General features: G+C 38.3%; 1 protein-coding gene across 1 annotated transcript in view; it reads right to left on the bottom strand.

The window, feature by feature from the left end:
- Positions 1 to 275: 275 nt before the first annotated feature.
- Positions 276 to 23902, bottom strand: part of Ankrd31 (ankyrin repeat domain 31) — a 164505-nt gene continuing 140878 nt past the window's right edge. The window contains exons 22-24 of the mRNA XM_013514798.1: positions 21649 to 21789; positions 16187 to 16289; positions 276 to 528 (exon numbers count right to left, since the gene is read on the bottom strand). Of these exons, the coding sequence (XP_013370252.1) occupies positions 383 to 528; positions 16187 to 16289; positions 21649 to 21789 (390 nt within the window). The 3' untranslated portion in view covers positions 276 to 382. The remainder of the gene's footprint in view (positions 529 to 16186; positions 16290 to 21648; positions 21790 to 23902) is intronic.

Raw genomic sequence — 23902 nt, 5'->3', positions numbered from 1 at the left:
ATATCAAAGTATATGGGGAAGAGACCTTGGGCCTTGAAGTTCTTGTTTTCAGCAGACTCACTTTACCTGAGTCTTTTCTGGGCCAATTATCCATTGAATCACTCTTGCTTGTGTCCTTATTTTCCTTAAGGAACAACTGTCATTAATACAAAGGTAGAAGTGTTGCTAGAAGGTTAGTTGCAAGTTTATGTTAGTAAAAGGAAACCCAGAGAGCCAAGACAGTCTAGTTCAGAACTGTCTTTATTTCAATGGCAAAATAACATTTAAAGAGTTGCAACATATAAAGTATATGTTAAACAAGTCCACCACACAAGGTAAAAGATGAAGGTTTGTTGATAACATGAACAAATACTAAAAAAATTATTAAGAAAACAAAGTTTCTTTAGAACGTTAGTTCCTCACATTCCACATAGAACTTCCAGTGTTGATCCATTAAATGGCATGGAAGAAATTCTTGATCGTTGATTAAAAGTATTTCATTGATTTGTAAATAATAAGGAATGCTTTGCATTGACTCTCTGGAAGTACCTGTGTAAAGACAGAAGGAAATTAAAGACTGCCTTGTACGATGTTAGATGTAAATGTAATCATTATAAACCCTGCAATCTAGTGAGGGCTACACGAGGGCACACACAATAGGTTCTGTGATCAGGGCCTTCTTCACTCATTCCATTTCTTTGTACCTGAGACAAAGCAATAAACCAGCACCTGCTGACCTTGGGAAAGAGGGGCCTGTTTGCAACCTAAAATAACAAGTGGAAGAGGATGGGTACACGTTTGAAGACAGCTAAACAAGCTCCTCTCTGCCTTTATTGCCAGTAAATTAAAAAAAGGACAACTGTGAAGATTAAATGAGATTTTGCACATGCAATGCTTAGCATATTGCCTAGCATGTGGCAAATAATAAATATGAACTGCTATTATTAACACTATTATTATTACTGACAAGGCTGGAAGATGAATGATCTGGCGTTATGATGTCAAGCAAGTTACATGGCTTCTCCAGACTTTCATTTCTTTGAGGAGAGGGTCGGTGATCAAGGAAGTGCTTCTGGCTCTACTTGTCTACAGGGTCAATGATCCTAAGACTGGTTTCTTTAAGCTTCCTGACAGCCTCAGTCATTGGCTAAACAAGCTATTCAACATTCAGCAAAGTGAACCTTATTCCATACATAGTACTGATACAAGTATGACCTCAACCAGGTGGTTTTATTAGGCCATAACACATTAGTCCAAGAGCTCTGCTCCTCAGCGATATAAATATTTTGTAGAATTAGCTATCTGCAGGGCAGTATCCATGTAAACTTCCCCTGGTGACCCACCCTGATTTGCCTCTGTGTGACTGTCTGCTTCCCCATTCTTGGCCCCTGTCCTCCTGGTGGAGATGTATCAACCTCATGATTTAATTAGACCTGAGCCAGTTGGTGAGCAGGCACTGAGTCAACATGAGAACATGACCCATCCAGAAGGAAGACAGATGCACTAAAATTCTGTGGGGTCTTTTGGGAGTCGTATATACGTTCTTCTCTAACTTGAATCTGCAAGCATGTAGCCTTGGGATTAGAAGAAAATGCTGTTAGGATAGGGCCAAAGTGAGGAAAAAGAGAAATTGAGAGGAGAGAAACTGGGTACTTAGTCATGTTGTTTGAAGCCTGGGAAAAGCCTAATGTACTCCTGGCCTTTTGTGTATATGCATCAACGTCCCTGTTTGGAGGTTTATGCCAGTCTGTGCAGGGTTTTCAACTGTTGCTCATAATATGAAGGATTTAAACTTTTTACACAAAGTTCACATATAAAAGCTTTGTGTTTTATACACTTTCTGAAACAAACCCATCCCACAAAAGTTGGTATAGGGAACACTATTCTCTCAAGAAAAACCCTCAGAAATAGGCTTTACGTATTTAATTTCACCCAAGCTGTTTTAGTTTCATCATGTAAGCACCTTCCTTCCTTCCTTCCTTCCTTGCTCCCTCCCTCCTTCCCTCCCTTTCTTCTCCTCCTCCTCCTTCTTCCTCTCTTTCTCTCTCTGTCTCTCTGAGACAGGGTCTTGCTATACAGTTCAGGCTGGCCTCAAACTCACTAAGTAGCCCAGGCTGGCCTTGAACTCATGGTGATCCTCCTATCTCAGCCTCCCAAGTGCTGGGAGGTGTGCCAGCACACCTGGCTGCCTAGCTGGATGCACCTTTTGACACTTGAATTTAATTAGGAAACAGATTTATACCTTATTTTCTTGATTTGATAATTCATTGTAATGCCCAATATACTGTTATATAATGAAACTTAAGCAGAAATTTTCCCACAAATCCAGTCTATTCTCTTAACAGGAGGATATTACTACTTCTGCTAAGCTTTGGGCTCAAGAAAAAAGATACAGATAGAAGGACTGTAAGCAGGTCATGAAGAGCTCTGCTCCAAACTGAAAGCTCTCCAACACTACAGTTTTGCTTCCATTTTAGCTCTGACAGGTATTTTGGGGAAATGAGGATGAAAGAAGGAATGAAGCAGTGAGATTCAGATACTGCATGTAAAATGTTTAAATTCAGTATCTTTTGTAGGAGATTTTGTTTTGGCTCTGTATTATGGTTTAAGTATGAAGTATGGTTCAAGGACTCACATGCTAAAGGCAATTATTCCCAATGTAGCAAAGTTTAGAATTGGGCTGAGAGAGGTGTGTCCACTGATGAGTCCCTTAGCCGGGCGGTTAATGGGAGGTGGGAATAGTAGGAGGAAGAAGCCACTCGGGCACACCTTCAAAGGGCCTATGCAGCCCCTTCCTTGCTCTTGCTCTTCCTGTGCTATGCTTCTGGTGCCATGAAGTTAGCACCTGTCCTCCACCATGCTCTTTTACTACGATGTTTCTGCCTTACAGCCAACCAAGTATGGACTGAACCCCTGCAACTGTGAACTAAAATAAACCTGTCCTTTTCTATATTGTGTATGCCTGGGTAGTTTATCTCAGCAATAGAAAGCTAACTAATACAGTCCACTAGTAATCTAAAAGATCTTAGAAAAATTATGCTATTGTGATCCGCACCAGTATAATCTGACAGGTAAAACACTCTAAAATGAGAAACAGTCTGACAATATATTTATTTCTCCCTGTAACAGTAACAGCCCTTACTGTGAAGGTGATTCAGTGGAACAGTGCTTAAAGAGCCCACACACTACCTAGCTCTGAGGCCTCAAGGGGATAATTAAAAGAAATTCTTTCACTGAAGAATTTTTGTGAATGGGAAGGAAAAAAATTAGAACCCCGAGAAGTCACTTAATCTCTTCTTAGGTCAAATAATTATTTTTTTACAATAACCAATGACACACACTTGTAGCTTTGTGACAAAGGATTTTTCCATCACTGTGAATGCAGTCAGTCTATTTAATTAGGGTCTAGAATCCCTTATCCCTTTCATTTTCATTTATACTTGCGGTAGACTGCCTAAGCAAAGCAAAGAGCCTCTAGGATGTGTAAATAAAATCTCTGAACAGTAGCACATTCAACACAACTAGGAAAATAACCATCTATGTGGATGCTTGTCTCTTCTCACTGCTCCTCACCTCCAGCACAGACTACGTAGCTAAGGAACTGTTTGGCTCATAGATGAGATGGGGAGAAATAAATCTTCCTCAAGTAATATTACAAAATGTTAGCTGTTCTACAAGTCTACTTAAACTTTACTGTTCAGCCAGGTGTGGTGGCGCACACCTGGAATCCCAACACTTGGGAAGCTGAGGCAGGAGGATCGTTGCAAGTTTGAGACCAGCCTGAGAGCTGGGGATATAGCTCAATGATATAAGCGCCTGCCTGGCAAGCGCAAGGTACCAAGTTCGATTCCCCGTACAAAAAAAAAAAAGAAACCAGAGACCCGCCTGAGCTACAAAGTGAGCTCAAGGCCAGCCTGAACTGCATAGTGAGACTCTGTCTCAAAAAGACAAAACAAACAAACAAATAAAACACTTTACTGTTAGATTCATTACTATGCAAAATAATGGGCACATGCAACTATTAATGTTATCTACTTGCCTAAATTAATACCTCAAAATGACATGCTAATTTAGGTAAACTATTATTTTTACTTGAGGAAGGAAAAATGGTGGAGTAAAGCCCAGGAGCAAAATACAGCTTCTCCACAACCTGGAATTGAGACACCTGCAAAAGAAACTTGGTGAACAAAAAATGTAGATCTTCAGGAATTGAGAGGAAGCTGACAGGAAAACTAAGAAATACAGAGAAGCTGTACAAATGGAGCATAATACAGAGAAAAGAATGAAGCAGGCTGAACTGCTAGCCCTGGCTCTAAGGAGGGGGCCTGTCTGCTGATGGAAGGCTAGAGTTGGACAAAAAATCCAGTGCAGCACCTGCCATATTCAAGTGTTTAATTAGGGGCACTGGGAAAGGGATTAACTGTTTAAGACTGAGCTACAGAATACCTACAAAACAATGACACTTCAGGGTTTCTGGAATTACCATATCACAGTGATTAGGTGGTAGATGGCCACAAAAGACTGTCACACAGAGGGTATGGGCTAGACATGGACGCTCTGAGAAGCCAAGCGCAGGCCAGGAATGACCTGGAGTCCTGCCTTCTTTTGGTGACAAGCCAGGCCAGGTGTGTGTGGTTTTCAGGGGATGCTGGGCCTGAAAGAGCTGGAATTAATTTTTTTTTTTTTTTTTTTTTTTTTCAATTCAATGGTTGTTATGTTGCATATTGTTGTCTTCACTGGGACAAATGATTTACTGATTTCTATTGGTCTACCGAAAGGTACAGTTAATGCTTAATTTTTTTCTTCTTTTTAAATTATTTTGATCAGGGCTGGGGATTTAGCTCAGCGGCACAGCATCTGCCTGGCAAGTGCAAGGTTGTGAGTTCGATTCCTGGTACCGGAAAAAACAAACAAACAAAAATTATTTTGATCAATTTTGCATGCTTATATCTGATAATATGAACACCTAATTTGAAGAGCTGGAATTAATTCTAAGGGACTGCTTGACCCCATCCCAGTCCTCTGCCTGCATCTAAACAGACCTCAGTGGTCTGTTTGCTTTCCCTATCTGTCAGTGTGATTAGGGGTACACCTTGGGTTGTATAGACACAGGGGCCACAGCCTGGGTTGTATAGACACAGGGGCCTCTGAAGTAGAGAAGGGGAGCACTTCACAAACCCACAGGCTGTAAGCAAGGTGGAGAAAGCTGTGACTTGGGACACACACAGGAGCATGGAAACTGGGAGCCACTGGAGTTGACTATAGCCCTAGAGCAGACACTGACCAGCCACCCCCAGCTGGAAAAGCGAGGTGGGATTCAGCATTCATGCAGAATAACGTTAATGTAGAAACAAAACAGGTCACTATCCCTTGCCACATCTGGTGGATTACACTGTAACTACAAACTCTTAGAAGAAGCCACTCACTCAAAAACACAGAGAAATTTTTACTCATTTCTCTTTTTTTCATTGGTTTTTGAGCTTTTTGCTTTTCTTCTCTTTATTTTGCTAGTTTTCTTTTTGTTTGTTTGTTTGTTTGTAGACAGGGTCTTACCACATAGTTCAGGCTCATCTTGAACTCACTACGTAGCCCAGGCTGGCCTCAAACTTGCAGTGATCCTTCTGCCTCAGCCTCTGGAGTGTGCTGGGATTACAGGTGTGCACCTCCATGGCCAGCACTTCCTATTTGTTCTTTTTAATTTTGCCTAATTGTATTATTTTTTTTTTTGCTCTTTGATAGGATCCTTTCATTTACTTTTCTCTCTTTTCATCTTCCTTTTATTCTTCAAATTTTCATTCATTTTTCCTTTCTCTGCCTACTCCAAATTTTTACTATTACTGTTAAGATTTATTAATTTTTAATTATTTAGTAGACTCTGCTATTATTGTTGAATTCCACTGTTAATGGTATAGTTTTTGAGTTTTGTATTTATTGTATGTCTCTATTTGATTTGTCTTTGTGTCTATACTATAGGTATAGATTTCTTTTCTATTGTTAAAATTGGTACACTGGTAGCTTTTATCGGTTCTTATGGTATATGTCAATATCCAGTTTGTCTTTGACTATTGTTGTTGATTTCATTACTATTACCAGTGTGGCACAGTAGTTGTTATTAACTGGTTTTTACTCTATGCCAATATCTGTTTTTTCTTGTGTCAACAATACTGCAGTTCATTTCTGGAGAACTAGGTACTGGGCCAATTACAATGCACCCTCCCTTCTGCAAATTAATGGCAGTGGTTAGATCTTGGCACAGAGGAAGAGGCCCACAGTTAGCATGCCCAGAACAATGAAACTAGAAATCAGTGGAAAAAGAAACAACAGAAACTATGTGAACACACAGAAATTAAACATTCTTTTGAATAGTCAGTGGGTCACAAAAAAAAAAAAATCAGGGAAGAAATTAGTCTTTAGAATCAACAGAAAATGCCAGTCGAACATATTAGAACCTATAGAACACAATGAGGGACTCCCTAAGAGGGAAATTTATAACTATGAATATTCACATCAGAAAAAAATCTAATGCTACACCTGAAGGTCCTAGAAAAACAAAAATAATCCAAATATAGAGCTAGTACAAGGAAGGAAAATACAAAGATTAGAGCAGAAATTAATGAAATGGAGACTAAAAAATAATAGAAAGGATCAATGAGTTGGTTCATATAAAAAATGAATAAAATATACAAACCCTTAGCCAATCTTACCAAAGAAAAAAGAAAAAAGAAAGAAAGAAAGAAAGGAAGGAAGGAAGGAAGGAAGGAAGGAAGGAAGGAAGGAAGGAAGGAAGGAAGAACCTATACCAGTGTAACTGGAAACAAATCCATGAAGTGACAATGGACACCACTGAAATCCAGATTATTAAAAACTATTTCAAAAACATGTACTCCAATAAATTGGAGAAGCCAGAAGAAATGGACAGATTGCTAGATACATATTAAATTACCAAAATTGAATCAGGAAGATATAAAAACCCCAAATAATCCAGTAACAGGTAATAAAATTAAGGCAGTAATAAAGAATTTACCAACCAAGAAAAGCCCAAGACCTGAAGGGTCCACCATTGAATTCTACAAGTACCTCAGGCAAAAGCGAATGCCAATACTCTTGAAGGTCTTCAACGAAACTGAAAGGGATTGGGCACTGCCAAAGTCATTCCTGAAAGCCAGCCAAGAAATCAGTCATTCCTTGATTCCCAAACTGGATAAAGATACAACTGAGAAAGAAAACTACAGGAAAATCTGTTTAAAGAACATAGATGCAAAAGTCCTCAACAAGATACTGGCAAACAGAATGTAGCAACTCATTAAAAAGATCATACATCATGACCAAGTATGTGTCATTCCAGAGATTCAAAGATGGTTCAACATACACAATGCAATAAATGTAATATATTACAAACAGAAGCAGGGACAAAAGTCACATGATTTTCTTAACAGATACAGAAACTCCTTTTCCTAAAATTCAACATCTGTTCATGACAAAAATCTTGAAGAAAACAGGTAATGAAGGGCATTATATCTGATAAAAGCCATTTATGACACACCTATGGGCAACATCATATTAAATAGGGAAAAATTGAAAGGTTTTCCTCTAAAATCAGTAAAAAGATGAGGATGTCTACTATCACCACTCCAGTTCAATATAGTACTTGAAATTTTTAAAAGGATACATATAGAAAAAGAATTCAAACTTGTTATTTACAGATGACATGATTTTTAAATAGATGACCCAAAAAATTCCACCAAAAGACTCTTAGAAATAATGTATTTAGCGTTTATCAGGATACAAAATCAGCACACAAAAACCAGTAGTATTCCTGTACACCAACAATGAACCCACTGGAAAAGAATTTAGGAGAGTAATATTATTTGCAATAGCTTCAAGAAAAATTAAATATTTAGGAATTAACCTAACCAACAAAGTTAAAGACCTCTATAATAAAAACTACAGTACTCTAGAAAAAGAGATCAAAGAGGACATGAGAAAACAGAAAGATATTCCCTGTTCCTGAGTAGGCAGAACCAATACTGTCAAAATGGCCACACACTCATATATAGACTTAATGTAATCCCAATTAAAATACCAGAAGCATTCCTCAGAGAACTGGAAAAAACAATCCTAAAATTCATATGAGACCCGAAGATACCCAGAATATTAAAAGCAATCCTCGGCAATAAAAGCAAGGCAAGAGTTATCACAATTTTGAACTTCAGATTATATTACAAAGTGATATAAACATATCACTTTGATATGTTACAGTGATATGATACAGTGATAAAAACATCATAGTAGTGGCACAAAAGGAGACATGTAGATCAGTGGAACAGCACAGAGGCTGCAGAAATGACTCCACAGACACATTTAGCCACCTGATCCTTAACAAAGGGCCCAAAAACATATACTGTAGGAGAGCCATCCTTTTCAACAAATAGGGCTGAGAAAACTAGCTGCCTTATGAAGATGACTGAATCACCATGTGCTAAACTAAAATCAAAGTGGATCAAAGAACTAAATAGTAAAACTGGAAGATAAAATGGGTAAAAATCTTGAAGACATGGGCATAGGCAAGGACTTTCTGAACAGAATCCTGAAATATACAAGAAATAACCAAGAATCAACAAATAAGATTCTATAAAATTAAAAAGTTTTTGCACAGCAAAAGAAATCATCAACAGAGTGAAAAGACAACCCACAGAGTGGGAAAAAATTTTAGCTAATTGTTCCTCAGGCAAAAGACTAATATCTAGAACATATAAAGAACTGAAAAAAATCAGATCCCTTAAATTCAAAGACTCAATCCAAAAATGGGCATCTGAGGTGAATACACACTTCTCAGAGGAAGAAGTACAAATGACAAATAAATATATGAAAAAATGTTCAATGTCACTGATCATTTGAGAGATGCAAATAAAAACAATACTGAGATTCCATCTCACTCTAGAAAGAATGGCTGTTATAAAAAAAAAAAAATCAATCGATAACAACTGCTTGTGGGGCTGTGAGGAAAAGGGAATCCTTCCCTACTGTTGTTGGGAGTGTGGAGTGGTGCAACCACTGTGGAAATCAGTGTGGAGATTCCACAAAAAAATAGGACTAGAGGTGCCATTTGACCCAGCTATTCCCCTTATGGGTATTTTCCTGAAAGAATAAAAAGCATCACACCATACATAGTGTTGTATGTGAACCCACGTTTGCAGCAGCACAGTTTGTAGTAGCTAAATCTTGGAAACAACCCAAATGCCCATCAATTGATGAATGGATAAAAAAGATGTTTTTTTTTTTTTTTTTTTTTAATATAACAGAGTACTACTCGGCCATAAAGAAGGATAAACTTGAGACATTTATTGCTAATTAGATTTACTGCTAACTAGACATTTATTGCTAACTCTAGACCTTGAGACCAAACTCAAGTGAAATAAATCAGATACATAAAAACCAAATTGTACAAGATATATGGGGAAATGGGAAGAAGTTGCTGAAAAGGAAAGGGGAACTAGTGAGTGGTGGGGGAGGAAGGAAGGGAAAAGAAAAAATGAGAAAAGAAGGATAAAATAGAAACAAAGTTTTGTAAATGAGGAGAAGAGGGTTGAGAGGAAGGGAGGGGAAAAAATTAAAAAGCTTCTGCACAGCAAAAAAAAAAGAAAGAAAGAAAGAAAGAAAGGAAACCACCAACAGAATGATGAGACAACCTATGGAATGGGAAAAATTTTTGCAGATACTCCTCAGATAGATATTCAATATCTAGAATTAAGAACTCAAAAATATTAGATCCCCCAAGTAAAAGACCCAATCAAAAAATGGGCAACTGAAGTAAGTAGATGTTTCTCAGAAGGATTATAAATGGCCAATAAATACATGAAAAACCTTCAACATCTCTAGCTATTAGAGAAATGCAAATCAAGAAAACACTAAGATTCCATGTTACTCCAGAAAGAATGGCAGTAGCCATTCTTTTATAATAGCTATTTCTTTTATAATAAAAGCTGGTGAAGCTGTGGGGAAAAAGGACCCTTTCTACATTGTTAGTTTGAATGTAAACTAGTACAGCTATTATTGAAATCTATATGGAGATTCTTCAAAAAACTATCCAGCTACAATCTCTCCAGGTATCTTCCCCAAAGAGTTAAAGACTTCACATTATATTGATATATGCATGCCCATGTTTATAGCAGCACAATTCATTATAGTTAAATCTTGGATGTGATATATATGTCTATCCACAGATGAATGGATAAAGTAAATGTATTTGTACACAATGGACTACTACTCAGCTATAAAGAAAGATAAATGAGTCATTTGTAGGAAATGGATACACTGTGAGATAATAAGGTTAAATAAAATCAATTTGACACAGAAGGTTAAATAGCACATGGTTTCTCTTATAGGAGAAACTCAAAGTATAAATAATCTAAAAAGCAAAATAAAGGGTAACAGGAAATAGGGAGATAGGTCTTTTGCAAGTGGGGAAGGGACTAAAAGATGGATGGGGGAGGGAAGGTAAGGGAAAGGGATGAGACGTAAAAGGGGTTAAGATGTGCGCTCTCTGTACATGCACCAGCTCCCCTTGATGAACGTCATCATTATGTACTGCAAACATGCACTAATAAAATCATTTTTGTTTTTGCTTTTTTCCTCTAATATTCCCTTTTTTTTACTTAGTAGAACACAAACAAATCAGATTTGTACTTCTGACTGATGGTTCACTTCTGGAACATCATTAATCTATGAACTGTTTTCATTTAACCCATTGTGACTCTACAGCTTAGAGTTTCATCATCCATAAACTATGCCTAGGCCAGTTCATTCTTGTACATGAGCATCATTTTTAACCTAAAATTTTCAAAGTCACATTTCTTGGACTTGTTCTTACAAACTAAATACTCTGTATTTTATTAAGATTACGGCATGGAAATTGGCTTCCCTTGGTTATAAAGAAATGATTATACTTATACATACATCCCCTTATTCTAAGGGGCTGTTTTTACTCAAAACATTCTGACAGCCAATGTGTGTATTCTTTCCTGAATCACCATCCACTTATCCACTTCTCTGACACCAGCTAGTAGCATGCTGTTGTTTGTAATTTGAATGTTACAAAAGTTTGGTCCCCAGGGTGATGGTACTGGGAGCTGATGGAGCCTCTGAAAGTGGGGCCTGTGGGGAAGTCCTTAGATCACCAGGGATGTGCCCCAAAGTAGACTGTGGAAGCCTGGACCCTTTCTCTCTCTTTTGGCTCCTGACCACGAGGTGAGCAGTGTTGTTTTCCATATGTTCTCCCCATGATATGTTGTCTTGCTTATGCCCTAAGCAATGACTAGAATGTCCAAAACCAAAATAAACCTTTTCTCTTATGTTAACTTAGATATTTTTAAAGCTAGTCTAAGTGCTCTGCAATAACATTTAGTGTTCATACTACCAAGAGCTAAGTATCACATTCCACAAGTTTGAGGGCTTGATCCTGTAAGTTTGCCTTCACATAAAATACCAGCTGCAATTATTAAGTCCTGAATTAACTACATTTCTATTTAATTTGACTTAAATTGGAGAGTTTCCACAACAACGCACGGAGGAGAATCTTCTAGAATGACTCAGAATTCAGGAAGGTATTTTACTTAGTATTACTACTTTATTATAATACTACTACTCAGAAACAATCAGAGAGGCAGGAGGGTTGTTGTGAGTTTGATACCAGCCTGGGCTACAAAGTGAGCTCAAGGCCAGCCCGAACGGCATAGCGAGACCCTGTCTCAAAAAGAGGGAAAAAAACCCCAAGAAACAATCAGAAGAAATGCATATGGCAAGAGGCTTCCATGTCCTCTCTGGGGATGCCACCCTTCCCACACCTCAGTGTCTTCCCTAAAGCTCTCTAAACCTTATCTTTTTGATGGTTTTTATGGCAGTCTCATTAGACAGGGGTGGCCACTGGTAATTAACTCCATTTTTGGCTCTTCTCTCCTTCTTGGAGGCTAGAGGGTAGAACTGAAAGATAAACCTTCTAATCAAAGCTTGGTCTTTCTGGTGACCGCTCCCCATTCTGAAGTTATCCAGGGGCCAGCCAAGAGCTTCTCATTAGAAAAAGATGCCCTTATCCCTCTATCAGCTGGAAATGCTCAAGGGCTTTAGGAGCTCTGTGCCAGGAACCAGGGACAAAGATCAAGTATCTTTATGATACCACAGTGATGAATCAGAAATATAATTCCAGTCAAATAAAATGATTTTTAACAATTATTTCTGTAGATGGTAAAATGTATATCCTTTCTAGTTATGGATGGTTAGGGGGAAAACTTTATTATGGCTATTTTAATGTAAGGTCCAATGTCCTTTTAAATGAAAAAAGGACCCACAGAGTAAATGTTATCATTAGAGTATTACATGAGTTAATATTTAAATGCAAATTAATAATTTGATATAGATTTGTATTGAGATCAAAAACAATCTTCGAAAACTCTACTATAATGAAGAGATACACCTGAAGTATAGTTATTTGTAAGTTTAAAACTATGTAGGCTTTCATTTAAGGGGGTAATACTAAAATCTAAAGGTTTATTAAGCTGTAGGGTTTAGAGTACTACATTTTATATATAATGTCTTCAGGTTTTTGTGCATTTGGTAGTGCAGGAAGAACTTCAAAATCCTACTAAAAAGAAGCTCCTGCTGGGTATGGTGTTGCAAGCCTGTAATCTCAGGCATTCCAGAGGCTGAGGTAGGAGGATCGAAAGATTGGGGCTAGGCTGGGCAACTTAGTAGATCCTGTCTCAAAATATAATTTTAAAAAGGGCTGGCAGCATAGCTGAGTGACAGAGTGCTTGCCCAGCATTTGTGATCCCCAGCCCCAAAAAGAGAAGGCAAAAACCCTCCTAATAATCTAATATAAGCAACATAACCTAGCATGGGACTGTGACATGGCAGGTGTTTTTCCTTCTTGTTCCTCCCTTATTAGTAGGTGTATTCTCTATGTTATGAATTAGGTCAAAGGAGTGTTATCATGACAGAATGAAAAAATCATGATTGTAAGAAGAAAAAAGACCATCAGATGTAAACAAGAGCTGAAATAAACACCCTCTGCTCTGTTATGAGGAACCCATCTTCCTTAGGTTTTTGTTCTCAGCCACATCAAAGAGAAGCACCTGCGGATATGTTCTGCTGCATATACTTTTGCGGAGAAAGGAAGCATAGTAATGGCATCCAGATGAAGAAAACTGTCCTTAAAGTCGTTTACTTACAACAGATTACCCGGAGGTCAAATACCATTGTATTAAAGCTGGAAAAGCATGTTCTATTTTCAAAGGAGCAGATGATGCTAGGTCTCCATAGAATATGTAATTAGTATGTCTTGAGTGATGGTGTGGGAAAAGAAAGACTTTATAGAGTATCTTGGTACTATGGTGGCATAAACATAAATACGTAAAATTAGATTCCAAGTAAACAGTAAAATGTGATATATGCTAAAAGGACATTTTAAAGTAAATGTGTGAAAATATGTCCATATATAATAAGCACAAATTACACAGAAGTTTGGGAATACTCTTTTTTTTCTAGTTTGTACTGAAATATCAGTGAAAAGTCACTAAATTACACAGCTGCACAGGCATGGGAAGAGGCTTAGGAGGAAGCTGTGAAATTTCGAGGGAAAATGCAATAGACTGACTTCATTTTAAAGCTTAAAAGGATGTTTGAGATAATAGCTGCTTCAGGGTTTAGTCAACAGAACTACATTTTAATCCATTTATGCAGAAGATTGTAACTTTTTCAAGTTTTACATGAAATTCATATATGTTACCCGGAAAAATTCAAGGAACAAGAATTTGAAGAGAAACAGTTTCACTATGTTCCACTGTAATACGTGCTCTGAAGTTTAAACAGTAGGTAGTGAAGGTCTATGTTGTAAACTAGGCATGGTGGCACATACCCGTAACTCCAGCTACTTGGGAAGTTGGGGTAGGAGGGCTGTAGGTTTTTGAGGTTAGCCTGGGCAATTTAGTGAGATTCTGACTCAAAATAAAAATAATGAGGTCTGGATTTGTGGCTCAGTGATAGAGTCCTTGCCCAGTATGAACAAGGCCTTGGGTTCAAATCCTCAGAAACAAAAATAAAAAGAGGAGGCCTTTTATGTTTAAAATTCTTAATTACAAACAGTACATACCTTTAACGTGTTCACATGCCACATTTTAACAATAGAGTCCATCAACACATTCACTTCAGTTACTAGTAAAATTAGCTTTTGCGAAGAATTCAGAATAAAGCTCTTCCATCATTCTGAGATTCTTAGTCACTTTCTCATCTGCTGAGACACAATACCTGATACCTACAACTCCAAGGAGAAGTTTATTTTTGTTCACATTTCAGTTCATGTTCAGCTGGCTTCAATGAAGAAACAGCATACTAGAGAAACATAGCAGAGGAAAAGCTGCTCATTTCATGGTAACCAGGAATCAGAGGGTGAAAGGCCCTGGGGTTCTCTTCTCAATTGAAAGCTTCATAGCCTGGCAACCTTGAGCCTGACATCAGTGGAGTGTTTCAGATTTCTCACATGCCTTGGAGTGTTTCAGATTTTTCATGTCTTCAAGGCATCTCTCCTATTGTCTTGATGTAGGTATATGGCTTCTTTTTAATTCTAGTCTTTTCAGCAACCAAGCTCTCTTTCATTCCAACTTTATAGGCCTGTTCTTTTTGCTAAAACTAAAACTTTTTAAATGGGCTCTTTGTTCCTATTTTTCAGCATAAACCTGGTCAAAAGCAGCAAGCAATATCCATGTTACAACCTGAACACTGGGGCTACCTTAAAATTATGATTTTAGAGCAGATTATTTGGTGCACCTCCCCTAATCTCAGTCTCTCAATTTTAGGAGGAGTAAAATGTAGAGACATTTTCTGCCAGGGCATACATGGCCTGGTGTCCAACTGCCAATGGAGTCCCTGTTCCCAACTGAAAACTCCTGAGCCTGGTGAATTTTCTCACCAGAGAAAACTGAGCCTGGTAAAACTCCTGAATTTTTTTTTTTTTTTTTTTTTTTCTCCGGTACCGGGAACCGAACTCACGACCTTGTGCATGCCAGGCAGGCGCTTTTGCCGCTGAGCTAAATCCCCAGCCCCCAACTCCTGAGTTTTTACCATCTGACTTTTTATCATCATTTTGGTCTTCTAAGATCTGACACCAAAAGCATTATACTAAGTCAAAGAAGTCTGATCGTCATATAGTGTTTGGTTTCATCCATGTGATACATTCAGAATACAGACACTCATTCAGACGGGAGGCAGACTGGTGGTTCCCAGGGAATGGGGTTAGTAAAGGATAGTGAGTAACTGCTAAATGGACACAGGGTTTCTTTTTGGGGTGATGAAAGTATTTTGGAATTACACAGAAGTAGTGATTGCAGAACACTGTGAATGTACTAAATGCCACTGACTTTTTCACTCCCAAACAACAAATTGTAATTGTTAATTACAACAATTAATTATAAAATTTTCCTTAAAGGAAAACAAAACCAGTGCTTTCTCAGTAAATTTGAGTACTTTTTTATCTCACAACTAAGAAATGGGTTTTGGACTACAACCAACCTGGAAGACCCCAGTCAACAGTTCTATTGCATAGAATACTATGTTGCTTGCTTTACAAGGGCTTACATGATTGGAATAAGTGACCTTCCTTGACTATTCCAAAAAGTAGTTTCTCAGACTTCAGTGTTTACTGGCAAATTTCTAACAGTGTATTTGTGTAAAGTTTGTCACTTCATTCTCCATACACTACAGTTGCCATCACTGATCCCCAATTTGCTTGCTTTTAAGTTACTTGGTCAAAAATCCTTCCTTCTTAAAACACAGAAAGTTAATAAGCATCTCAAGCTTTTGCTTTTCTGTTTTAATGATGCTTGCACTATCGGATTATTCTAGTGCTGTCTCTTTTGTTTGGCATATAATCATGCACAACCTTTTATTTCTTTGAGGTGGGAGTATTTTATCGTTTCATAATGTGATGATCGAATTATTAAGTGTGTTTTCTGAAGGTCAAAAATAAAGATATATTAAGCAGGGTCACTGGTCCAGGTGCAAGGCACACTTAAAGCAAGTTTTATGCTTGATTGTATTGTCTTTGTATATTATAAACACTTATTTAACTTGTTGCAGTTTGAAGAAAAAAATTTCCAAAATATATGCTGAACAATAATCATTAAAATGTCTGTAGCACACAGCAAAACACAACACATACCTTCAAGACAAGGCTGATGTTGCTGAGGTACCGTGTCTGGTTCTGGAGGTCCAGCTACTTCCTCAGAAACATACTTTAAAAGCTCCTTCCCAAGATACGTTACCTGCACATAATTTAAAACACAACTGAAAAATCATACATTCTATAAGAGACAAATACATCTATCTCCTGAAAATAGTCATTTATTTGTAAAGTATTGATTAATACACCAAACTACGGCTCATGACCAAATCCAGCCTGTCACCTCTTTGTCTAAATAACATTTTATTAGAATAAAGTGACACTCATTTCCTTAGCATTTTTGGTTTGTTTTTCTTCCGGTACCGGGGATTGAACTCACGACCTTGTGCTTGCCAGGCAGGCGCTGTTCCGCTGAGCTATCCTTAGCATTTTTGGATGCTTTTGTGCAGAAACAGAATTGAGAAGTTGTGAAACAGACTATGTGCCTATGAAATCTGAAGTATTATTTACTGTCTGGCCCTTTACAAAAAAATTTTGTTGATTTTTGTAGTATATCATTAATCCTTTCATACATATATTTGTCCAACAACCATTAATATAGCATCTGATACTTTATTACTTCAAAAAAGTAATAGTAGATTAATACAATTAAGTCATACAAGTAATGGTACTCTTCCAGAAAAGGAGATAGCAACCTTAACATTTCAGGACTAGACATCCATTTAAAAATTCTTGTTTGTGAATATAGATATTAGTATCAGCTCCAAAGGCCGGAGTTTAAAAGTATCTGTACGTGAATGGGCAAGGCTGAGGCAACTGGCAAATAACTGCCAAAAATATTCTGGACTCAAGGGGGCAGGTTCAATGTGGGCAAAATATTAAGTCTCAAATTGGACATCCTTTCCTTGTCTTCCTGTAACTGCTAAGCCTAAGTAATGACCATACACTAGGCTTTCGTAGAATGAAGGATGGTTTCATTCTTAAATTCTCCTTATTTCTGTGCTCCTATTCCTGCCACAATATTTATTCCATTTAAATAAAATTATATTTTAATGTGCCTCATTTCCATTAACCATAAGCTTGAGGATATGGTCTGTGTCATGTTTATTTTTGTAACTTCAGCACTTCACAGCTGGCATTATTTAAAGTTCTAATGCTAAAGCAAAAATCCCTAAATTCCAAGCCTCAGTTTGTACATTTGTAAAACAACCTTCAGTTTACCAAGTACTGAGTATTAAAAGAGATAATGCACAAAAAGCACTTGGTATCCTAATGGCCCATTAAATCAAACAGCATGAGAAAAGTATAGGGGATGTGTAAGGCATAGAAACCCTCTGAGCTCAAGCCCACAACTAAAAAAGCCTTGATAACATGGGACATATCTGGTCTGCCCAGTGTGCCAACCCTTCCTCATTTGCCAAGAAAAGGAGATGAGATGCCCCTGAATGCCTCTCCAAACAATCAACAATGAGAAAATGTATTTTGCATATGTTACACCCTGACAATGCCCAACACACCTTATACACTCATTAAAGTACAGTTTTTGTATGTCTGACCCTATATCTCATACTTTACAAGTATATTTCAGCTGAGTGTGGTGACATGTGCCTGTAATCCTAATACTTTGGGAGGTCAAGACAAGGAAGATAACAAGTTCAAGCCCATCCTGGATAATTTAGAAAGACCCTGTCTCAAAATAAAAAATAAAGTGCTAGGGATATAGTTTAGTGCAAAGACTTGGGTTAAATCCTCAGCACTGGGAAAAAAAAAAAGTAACTTTTTTATCACTTAGTGATGGATAATAAGGTGGTAGTATAAAGTGCCTTCCACACACTACTGGAGGTAATTCAGCCATACAAAAATATAGCTTTAAGAAAATCCACTTAATTAAAATCCATTTTCCACAAGGAAGGAATGATTTATTGACTAGGTTAATGAAGAGACCTTGTAGTGAACAGGCATTAGGGCAACTGAAAACTGCATTTCATATTGTTGTCCATGTTCCAGCGGGCTGAAGCATAAGAACCAACAGTCATCACATCTGTATGCAATTCAAATCCTGATTCTTAAAATTTCACTGGCTCCAAATTTCACATGTCTACTCAGAGAGGCAAAGCTGTTGGCTCATTTGTTAGGTTCTTGGACTTCATGGTCTCTGGTGCTCTCAGCAACTTTGCCATCCAAAACCCATACTGGTGAGGGACAGCTGATGGCATGGCATCTTCCCCAAACAAGAATACGTGAGGGAATGACGTTTAATGCAAGCTGCCTTCTGTGAAGATGTCTGTAGGTTGTTGTGCTCTGGCTTTTCTAACAGGCAGAGCTGCAGGTGTGCTTTGTTCTAAAGCCACTGATGCTCTTCCCAAGACTCTTATAGCAAAAGGAACATTATTCCTCAGACATCAGGCTGTTCCGATTCCCTAACAGCATGCTAAGGAAGGAGCAGGGTGCATGCACTGTGTGTGTGCATGTGTACATGTATGGATGAGGTAGATGATTCAGCCAGCTGCCCTTCTGGACCATACTTAATGAAACAAATGAGATTAAATCAATTAACTTTTATTTTAGTAAGATCTGAAGAAATAACGCCCAATATTAACAGGGCAAAACCTTGCTCAGCTTCTGAAATTAGATGATCTCAGACATGTTTGGGGTACATGAACATACAGGGTACAGCCAGACTGTAAAGGTATTTTTTTTTCAGAAGTGGGCCATTTTTGTTGCATGTGCTCGAGGCTTTGCATACCTTTATCAAGGTGGCCATATGACACTTGGTGCTCTTCAAGTTCATGGTAACCCCACTTCCAATGAAAAGAATGCGGGCCTACTGTGTGCCATTGTTTTAAGTGAAGAAATAGTGTGTAGAGAATCAGAAGACCAGATTCTGGTTCTGCCACCTATTGGTCTTGAGGCTTATCATTTCGCTTAACCTACAACTATTTTCAAATGCCTAAACAAGGATAATTGAATCTTCTTGCTCCAAGAAGATGTTGTATAAAGTGATTTATATTCCACACAGTGCAGATACAGTTCCTACAATCTTCAAGCTGGAAGGCTCTTTAGCCGTCATCTAGCACTCTTTATTTCATATACTGTATAGGAACACTGAGGTTTAGAAAGGCTGAATGACTCGATCTAAGCCAATGACTCTCACTCTAGGGTGCAGATCAGAACTGCCTGGAAAGCTTTTTAACTACTGATACCTGGTCACTGACCCAGACTATCAAACACTCGATCTGGGGTCCCCTAGGCATGGGTGGTTTTTTAAAGCCCTCCAAGTAATTCTAATGTATAGCCATGATTAAAAACTGCTGCCTAGATCAAGTAACTTTAAAACACTGAAAACGGGAAGTAGCTTGGCCTCTCATCCAGAGATCACACTGCCATTTGGGAATGACACCTTATAGCTGGTCGGCAGTGGCAGGAGGAGAAGTCAGGGATGCCTGCTGAGAGTAAGCACCAAGGTTCCCTTGATGAAGTTGCAGAGCCACCCAGCTACTTCAGTGGGAGGAATGAGTCATATCTGTGTCTAGTGGCTGTGCTGCACTGTCTGATGTAGAGCAAGACCTAGTTTTCTGGCATTTTGTGCCCGACAACCAATCATCTCTAGTCCTACACCCTCACTAATTCTCAGAATTAGTCAGTAAATATGTTCATTTACTGGTGCAGCTGAAAGCTCCTTTCATCGAGAAATGACTGTGAAGGTCCTCTGAGACAAGAGGACGGAGCAGTTTTTGGGGTAAACTTTAAAAGGGAAGATTTTAAAAGAAATTAAAAATATTGTAAGAAACTCACTGGGGTTGTTTTTCAGCCTGAGGTATTCAATAAAAGTACATGAGTACCTCATAGAAGTTTTTAAAGCTCTACTTTCATTTTTTTTGGGGGGAGGGATAATTTTTTTAAAAAGTCATCTAAGCCTGCTCAGTAATCTGTAGGAATACCTTATAGCCAAGAACTGCCTATATTTTCATGTCTATATTTGGCTGCATTTGGCTTCACTACCATAGGGGTGCTAAACAGTAGGAGTCTAATTGGCTTGGCTGATGAGAAAACACTAGGCAATGTGATATGTAAATGAGGCATTACTACAGTGTGTGTGCTAATGATGTTAAAGCAGCTATTTAAAGGCAGGAAATGCAGAATCATGAAATACCCAAAGAGTGGGAGAACTGAGTGTTACTGGGCACATTGCATCACAGGGATGCCAAGGTCAAAAGAACCTACGCTACTGGAATCGGTAACAGCCTTGCTGTGAGCAAAGATTTCAGTGGCAGCAAAACAGTATAATCTACCATAATTTAAAAAAATCTTATAGTGAAAAGGGATTTTCACTGGCAAATGTTAATTATTAACATTCATTATGAATTATGAATCCATGAAAAGGATTGAGCAAAGGAGTTAGGGTGAACTGAAAGTGGATGACCTGGTGATTTTAGAAATGGGGTAAAAAAGACTCAGTGTTCTGGTATAACAGAAGGAACCAAAATACCATACTGCAAGCAACTACCACAAAGGTCTAGGACAGTGATGGTGAGCTTTCAAAGATAAAGTGCTGGCTACAGAATGCGTGCAATAGGTTTCCCACCACTGTTCTAGGAGATCAGGATGCAGAACTGGGGTGGAGTTTGGGGTAGTGCAGAAGCTGGCACTGGGAGTGGGCAAAGGGGGCTGGACAAAGAGAAAACAAACTGTGCCTATTACTGGTGTCTGGAGGCTGACTGAAATGGCTAGAGGAGGTTAACAGTATCTTTTATTATTTGAAACAGTAATGGAGGACTAATGATACACACTTTTTTGAGTGAATCACTAAGGCTGTTCCTGAGTGTGGTCATGGGCACACAGAGGTAGATGACCACTGCATCAAAGGGTGTCAGTCACTACTGACAGGGCTTTTAACACAGAAGCCAGAAATGAGAGGCTCTGAATGAAAACACTTCTTTTTGAGAAAACTATTTCCTTCAGCAATCTGTGAATATTGCTATGTGCAGAAATAGAGTTCAGTGTAATTTCTATGAGTCTTGGGTTTCTTGCCCATTCCTTTTGTATGGAGGGGAAGATTTTGTTTTATTAGAATAATAATAACATGTATTAACTACATTATCAATGCATCAGTGGTCTCAAATTTTCCATACGGAGTCACAAAGACCTGAAATCTACTGAGAGGAAAAAGGAAGATTAGGGGCAATAAAGTTTCTGAGCTGAGAGAAGGAGCAAGGAAGTGGAGATGCAGTCAGCTGCACAGCCACGCTCACAGGAACGCTGGCAAGTATAGCTGTGCGTGAAAGCAGGTAGCATACATAGCAGAGACGTGAGCACAAAACTAGCTTAGAGATGGTTCATATTTCTTTTAAAAAATATTCCATCATCAATATATACATATTTTCCATTTGAATATAAAATTAAAGACAAATTTAAGAATGACTTTAAAAATATTCCATCATCAATATGTACATATTTTCCATTTGAATATAAAATTAAAGACAAATTTAAGAATGACTCACCTTACTCCAAGCATAATTCCAGGTCACATAACTGTCACCTCCCAGAAGATCCTTCAGCCAGGTGACTGGATTTTGATAAATCTGACCATTTTCTACTTTAATTTTACCACTCAATAAAATACTGGCCTTATGGGTAGTCTCCTAAAGTAAAAAAAAAAAAAAAAAATTAAGATAAAATTTACTGAAATGAACGAACTTCTATTTCTGGCTATGATGAAATAACAGGGACCAAATTTAGCCTAACACAACTAAAAGCTGACAAAATATTTGAAATAATGGTTTACAAGACACCAAACATGAGACAGCAAAGTACAGCAATCCCTGTGTGGTAAGAATTTAATGTGGTAAAAGCTCCCAGGTCACAGTGTAGAAAAGGGAATCCAGGCAAAGCCTGTGGACTCACAAAGATGATGAGACAGAGCTAAAATTCTAGGGACATAGGGGGCTAGTGTCTGAAGCACAAAGTACTTAAGAACAAAGAAATAAAAAAGAACCCTGTAGCTCTTCAGAAGATCCTTCTCTTTAAGTGATCAGTGTATATTTGTGAGGAAATTGACCAAGATTTAAAAAAATAATCACTTGAAAGGATTAGTGGTGATGATACTGGGGTACTCTCACAGGGCAGGAAGTAATGCCCTTAACAAGAGAAGAAAAACCTCAAGGTTGAGGGGACATTCTTAGGGTACATAAATAGTAGAAAATAGCCCTAGACCTGATACTGCTCCAATCCTGTATAACAAATCTTAACAACACTCAAAAGGACCAAATTACTTTCAAGTAATTTAAAGGTATTTTAGGACAAATTTCCAAATATATTTATAAGAATACAAAAATATCCAGCATTCAATAAGCAAATTTCAGTGTGAGGGATCCAATTAAAAAAATCAACAAGTCCCAAATCCAATAATATTAACATAAAATGTGAATGAATTAAATAATCTCATCAAAAGGCAAATACTGCCCCACTGGATTTAAATATAAAGATCCCACGATATAGTGCATCCAGGAGACAGACATGACATTAAAAAAAACAGGTAAACTAAAAGTAAATGGATGGAAAAATATACCACCAAGAGTAACTGCAAGAAAACTGAAGTAGATATTCCAATACAGTATCAGACAAAATAAGACTTTAAAACAAATATTGCTACTAGAGACAAAAAGGGACATTTTATAATGCTAAGAAAGCCACTGAATCAAGAATATAAGACAGTTATAAATACGTACGCACTTAAACTACAGGAGAGAACCAAAACACAAAATTAATTGAACTGAAGGGAAAAATAAAGAATTCAACAGTAAGAGTTGGAAAATGTCAATGCCCTGCTTTCAGTAATAAAGTATACAAATCAAACAGGCAGAAGATTGATGAAGAAAGACTTCAACACTGTACTCCCACCAGGCAACAGGCATCTATAGAAAACTTCATTCAACAGGAGGGAATATATGGTCTCCATTGCACACGTACATTTCCAGAATACAACATTAACTAGCAAGGCCATAAAATAAGAACTGAAATAATATAAAAAAATTCTCCAATCACAATGGAATGAAATTAGAAATAACTACAAAAGTGGGATGCTCACCATTATATGAAAATCAAACAACATATCTCTAAAGAACCAATGAATCAAACAAGTAACCAAAATGTAAATTAGAAAATACTTTGAGAGGATTAAAAGAAAACATTGAAACTTAAGAAAACCAGGAGTTGGAAAGATACAGCTTGCCCAGGAAGCCGCATGGCAGGGAGTGCTGGCTTTTGGGCTGGCCCCTAGCCACGCAGGTGTGCAGGAGGTGGGCACTCGGCACCCGGGAAGCCGTGCGTCGGCGAGTGCTGGCCTTTGGGCCGGACCCTAGCCGCACAGGCGCCTGGGAGGCAGGCCGCCTGAGCCTGGGAAGCCACGTGGCGGGGAGTGCCAGCCTTTGGGCCGGCCCCTAGCTGTGCAGATGCCTGGGAGGCGGGCACTCGGTGCCCAGGAAGTGGCATGGTGGTGTGCGCCAGCCCTCAGGCCAGCCGCCATCGCGCAGTCGAGAACTATCATGGCACAGAGAAGCAATGACATAATTGGTCCGCTATGTACTGGCTGTGGAGGCCCGCCCAAGGATGTGCGTGAATCATCCCAACATGGAGAAACCCCTGGGAATATGTGCCAGACAATGGGTTGCTTTTGCCCCTGCCATTGAGAACCAGAAAGGTCCAGGGTCACTGGAAGAGCAGCTGCTGAACAAGGGCTCAGAGAACACGAGAATA

This window comes from Chinchilla lanigera, unplaced genomic scaffold (assembly GCF_000276665.1).
Source record: "Chinchilla lanigera isolate Chin_1 unplaced genomic scaffold, ChiLan1.0 scaffold00024, whole genome shotgun sequence".
Classification (NCBI taxonomy): domain Eukaryota; kingdom Metazoa; phylum Chordata; class Mammalia; order Rodentia; family Chinchillidae; genus Chinchilla; species Chinchilla lanigera.
Note: the sequence above shows the minus strand (reverse complement) of the source record. Positions and strands in the feature narration are given on the sequence as shown.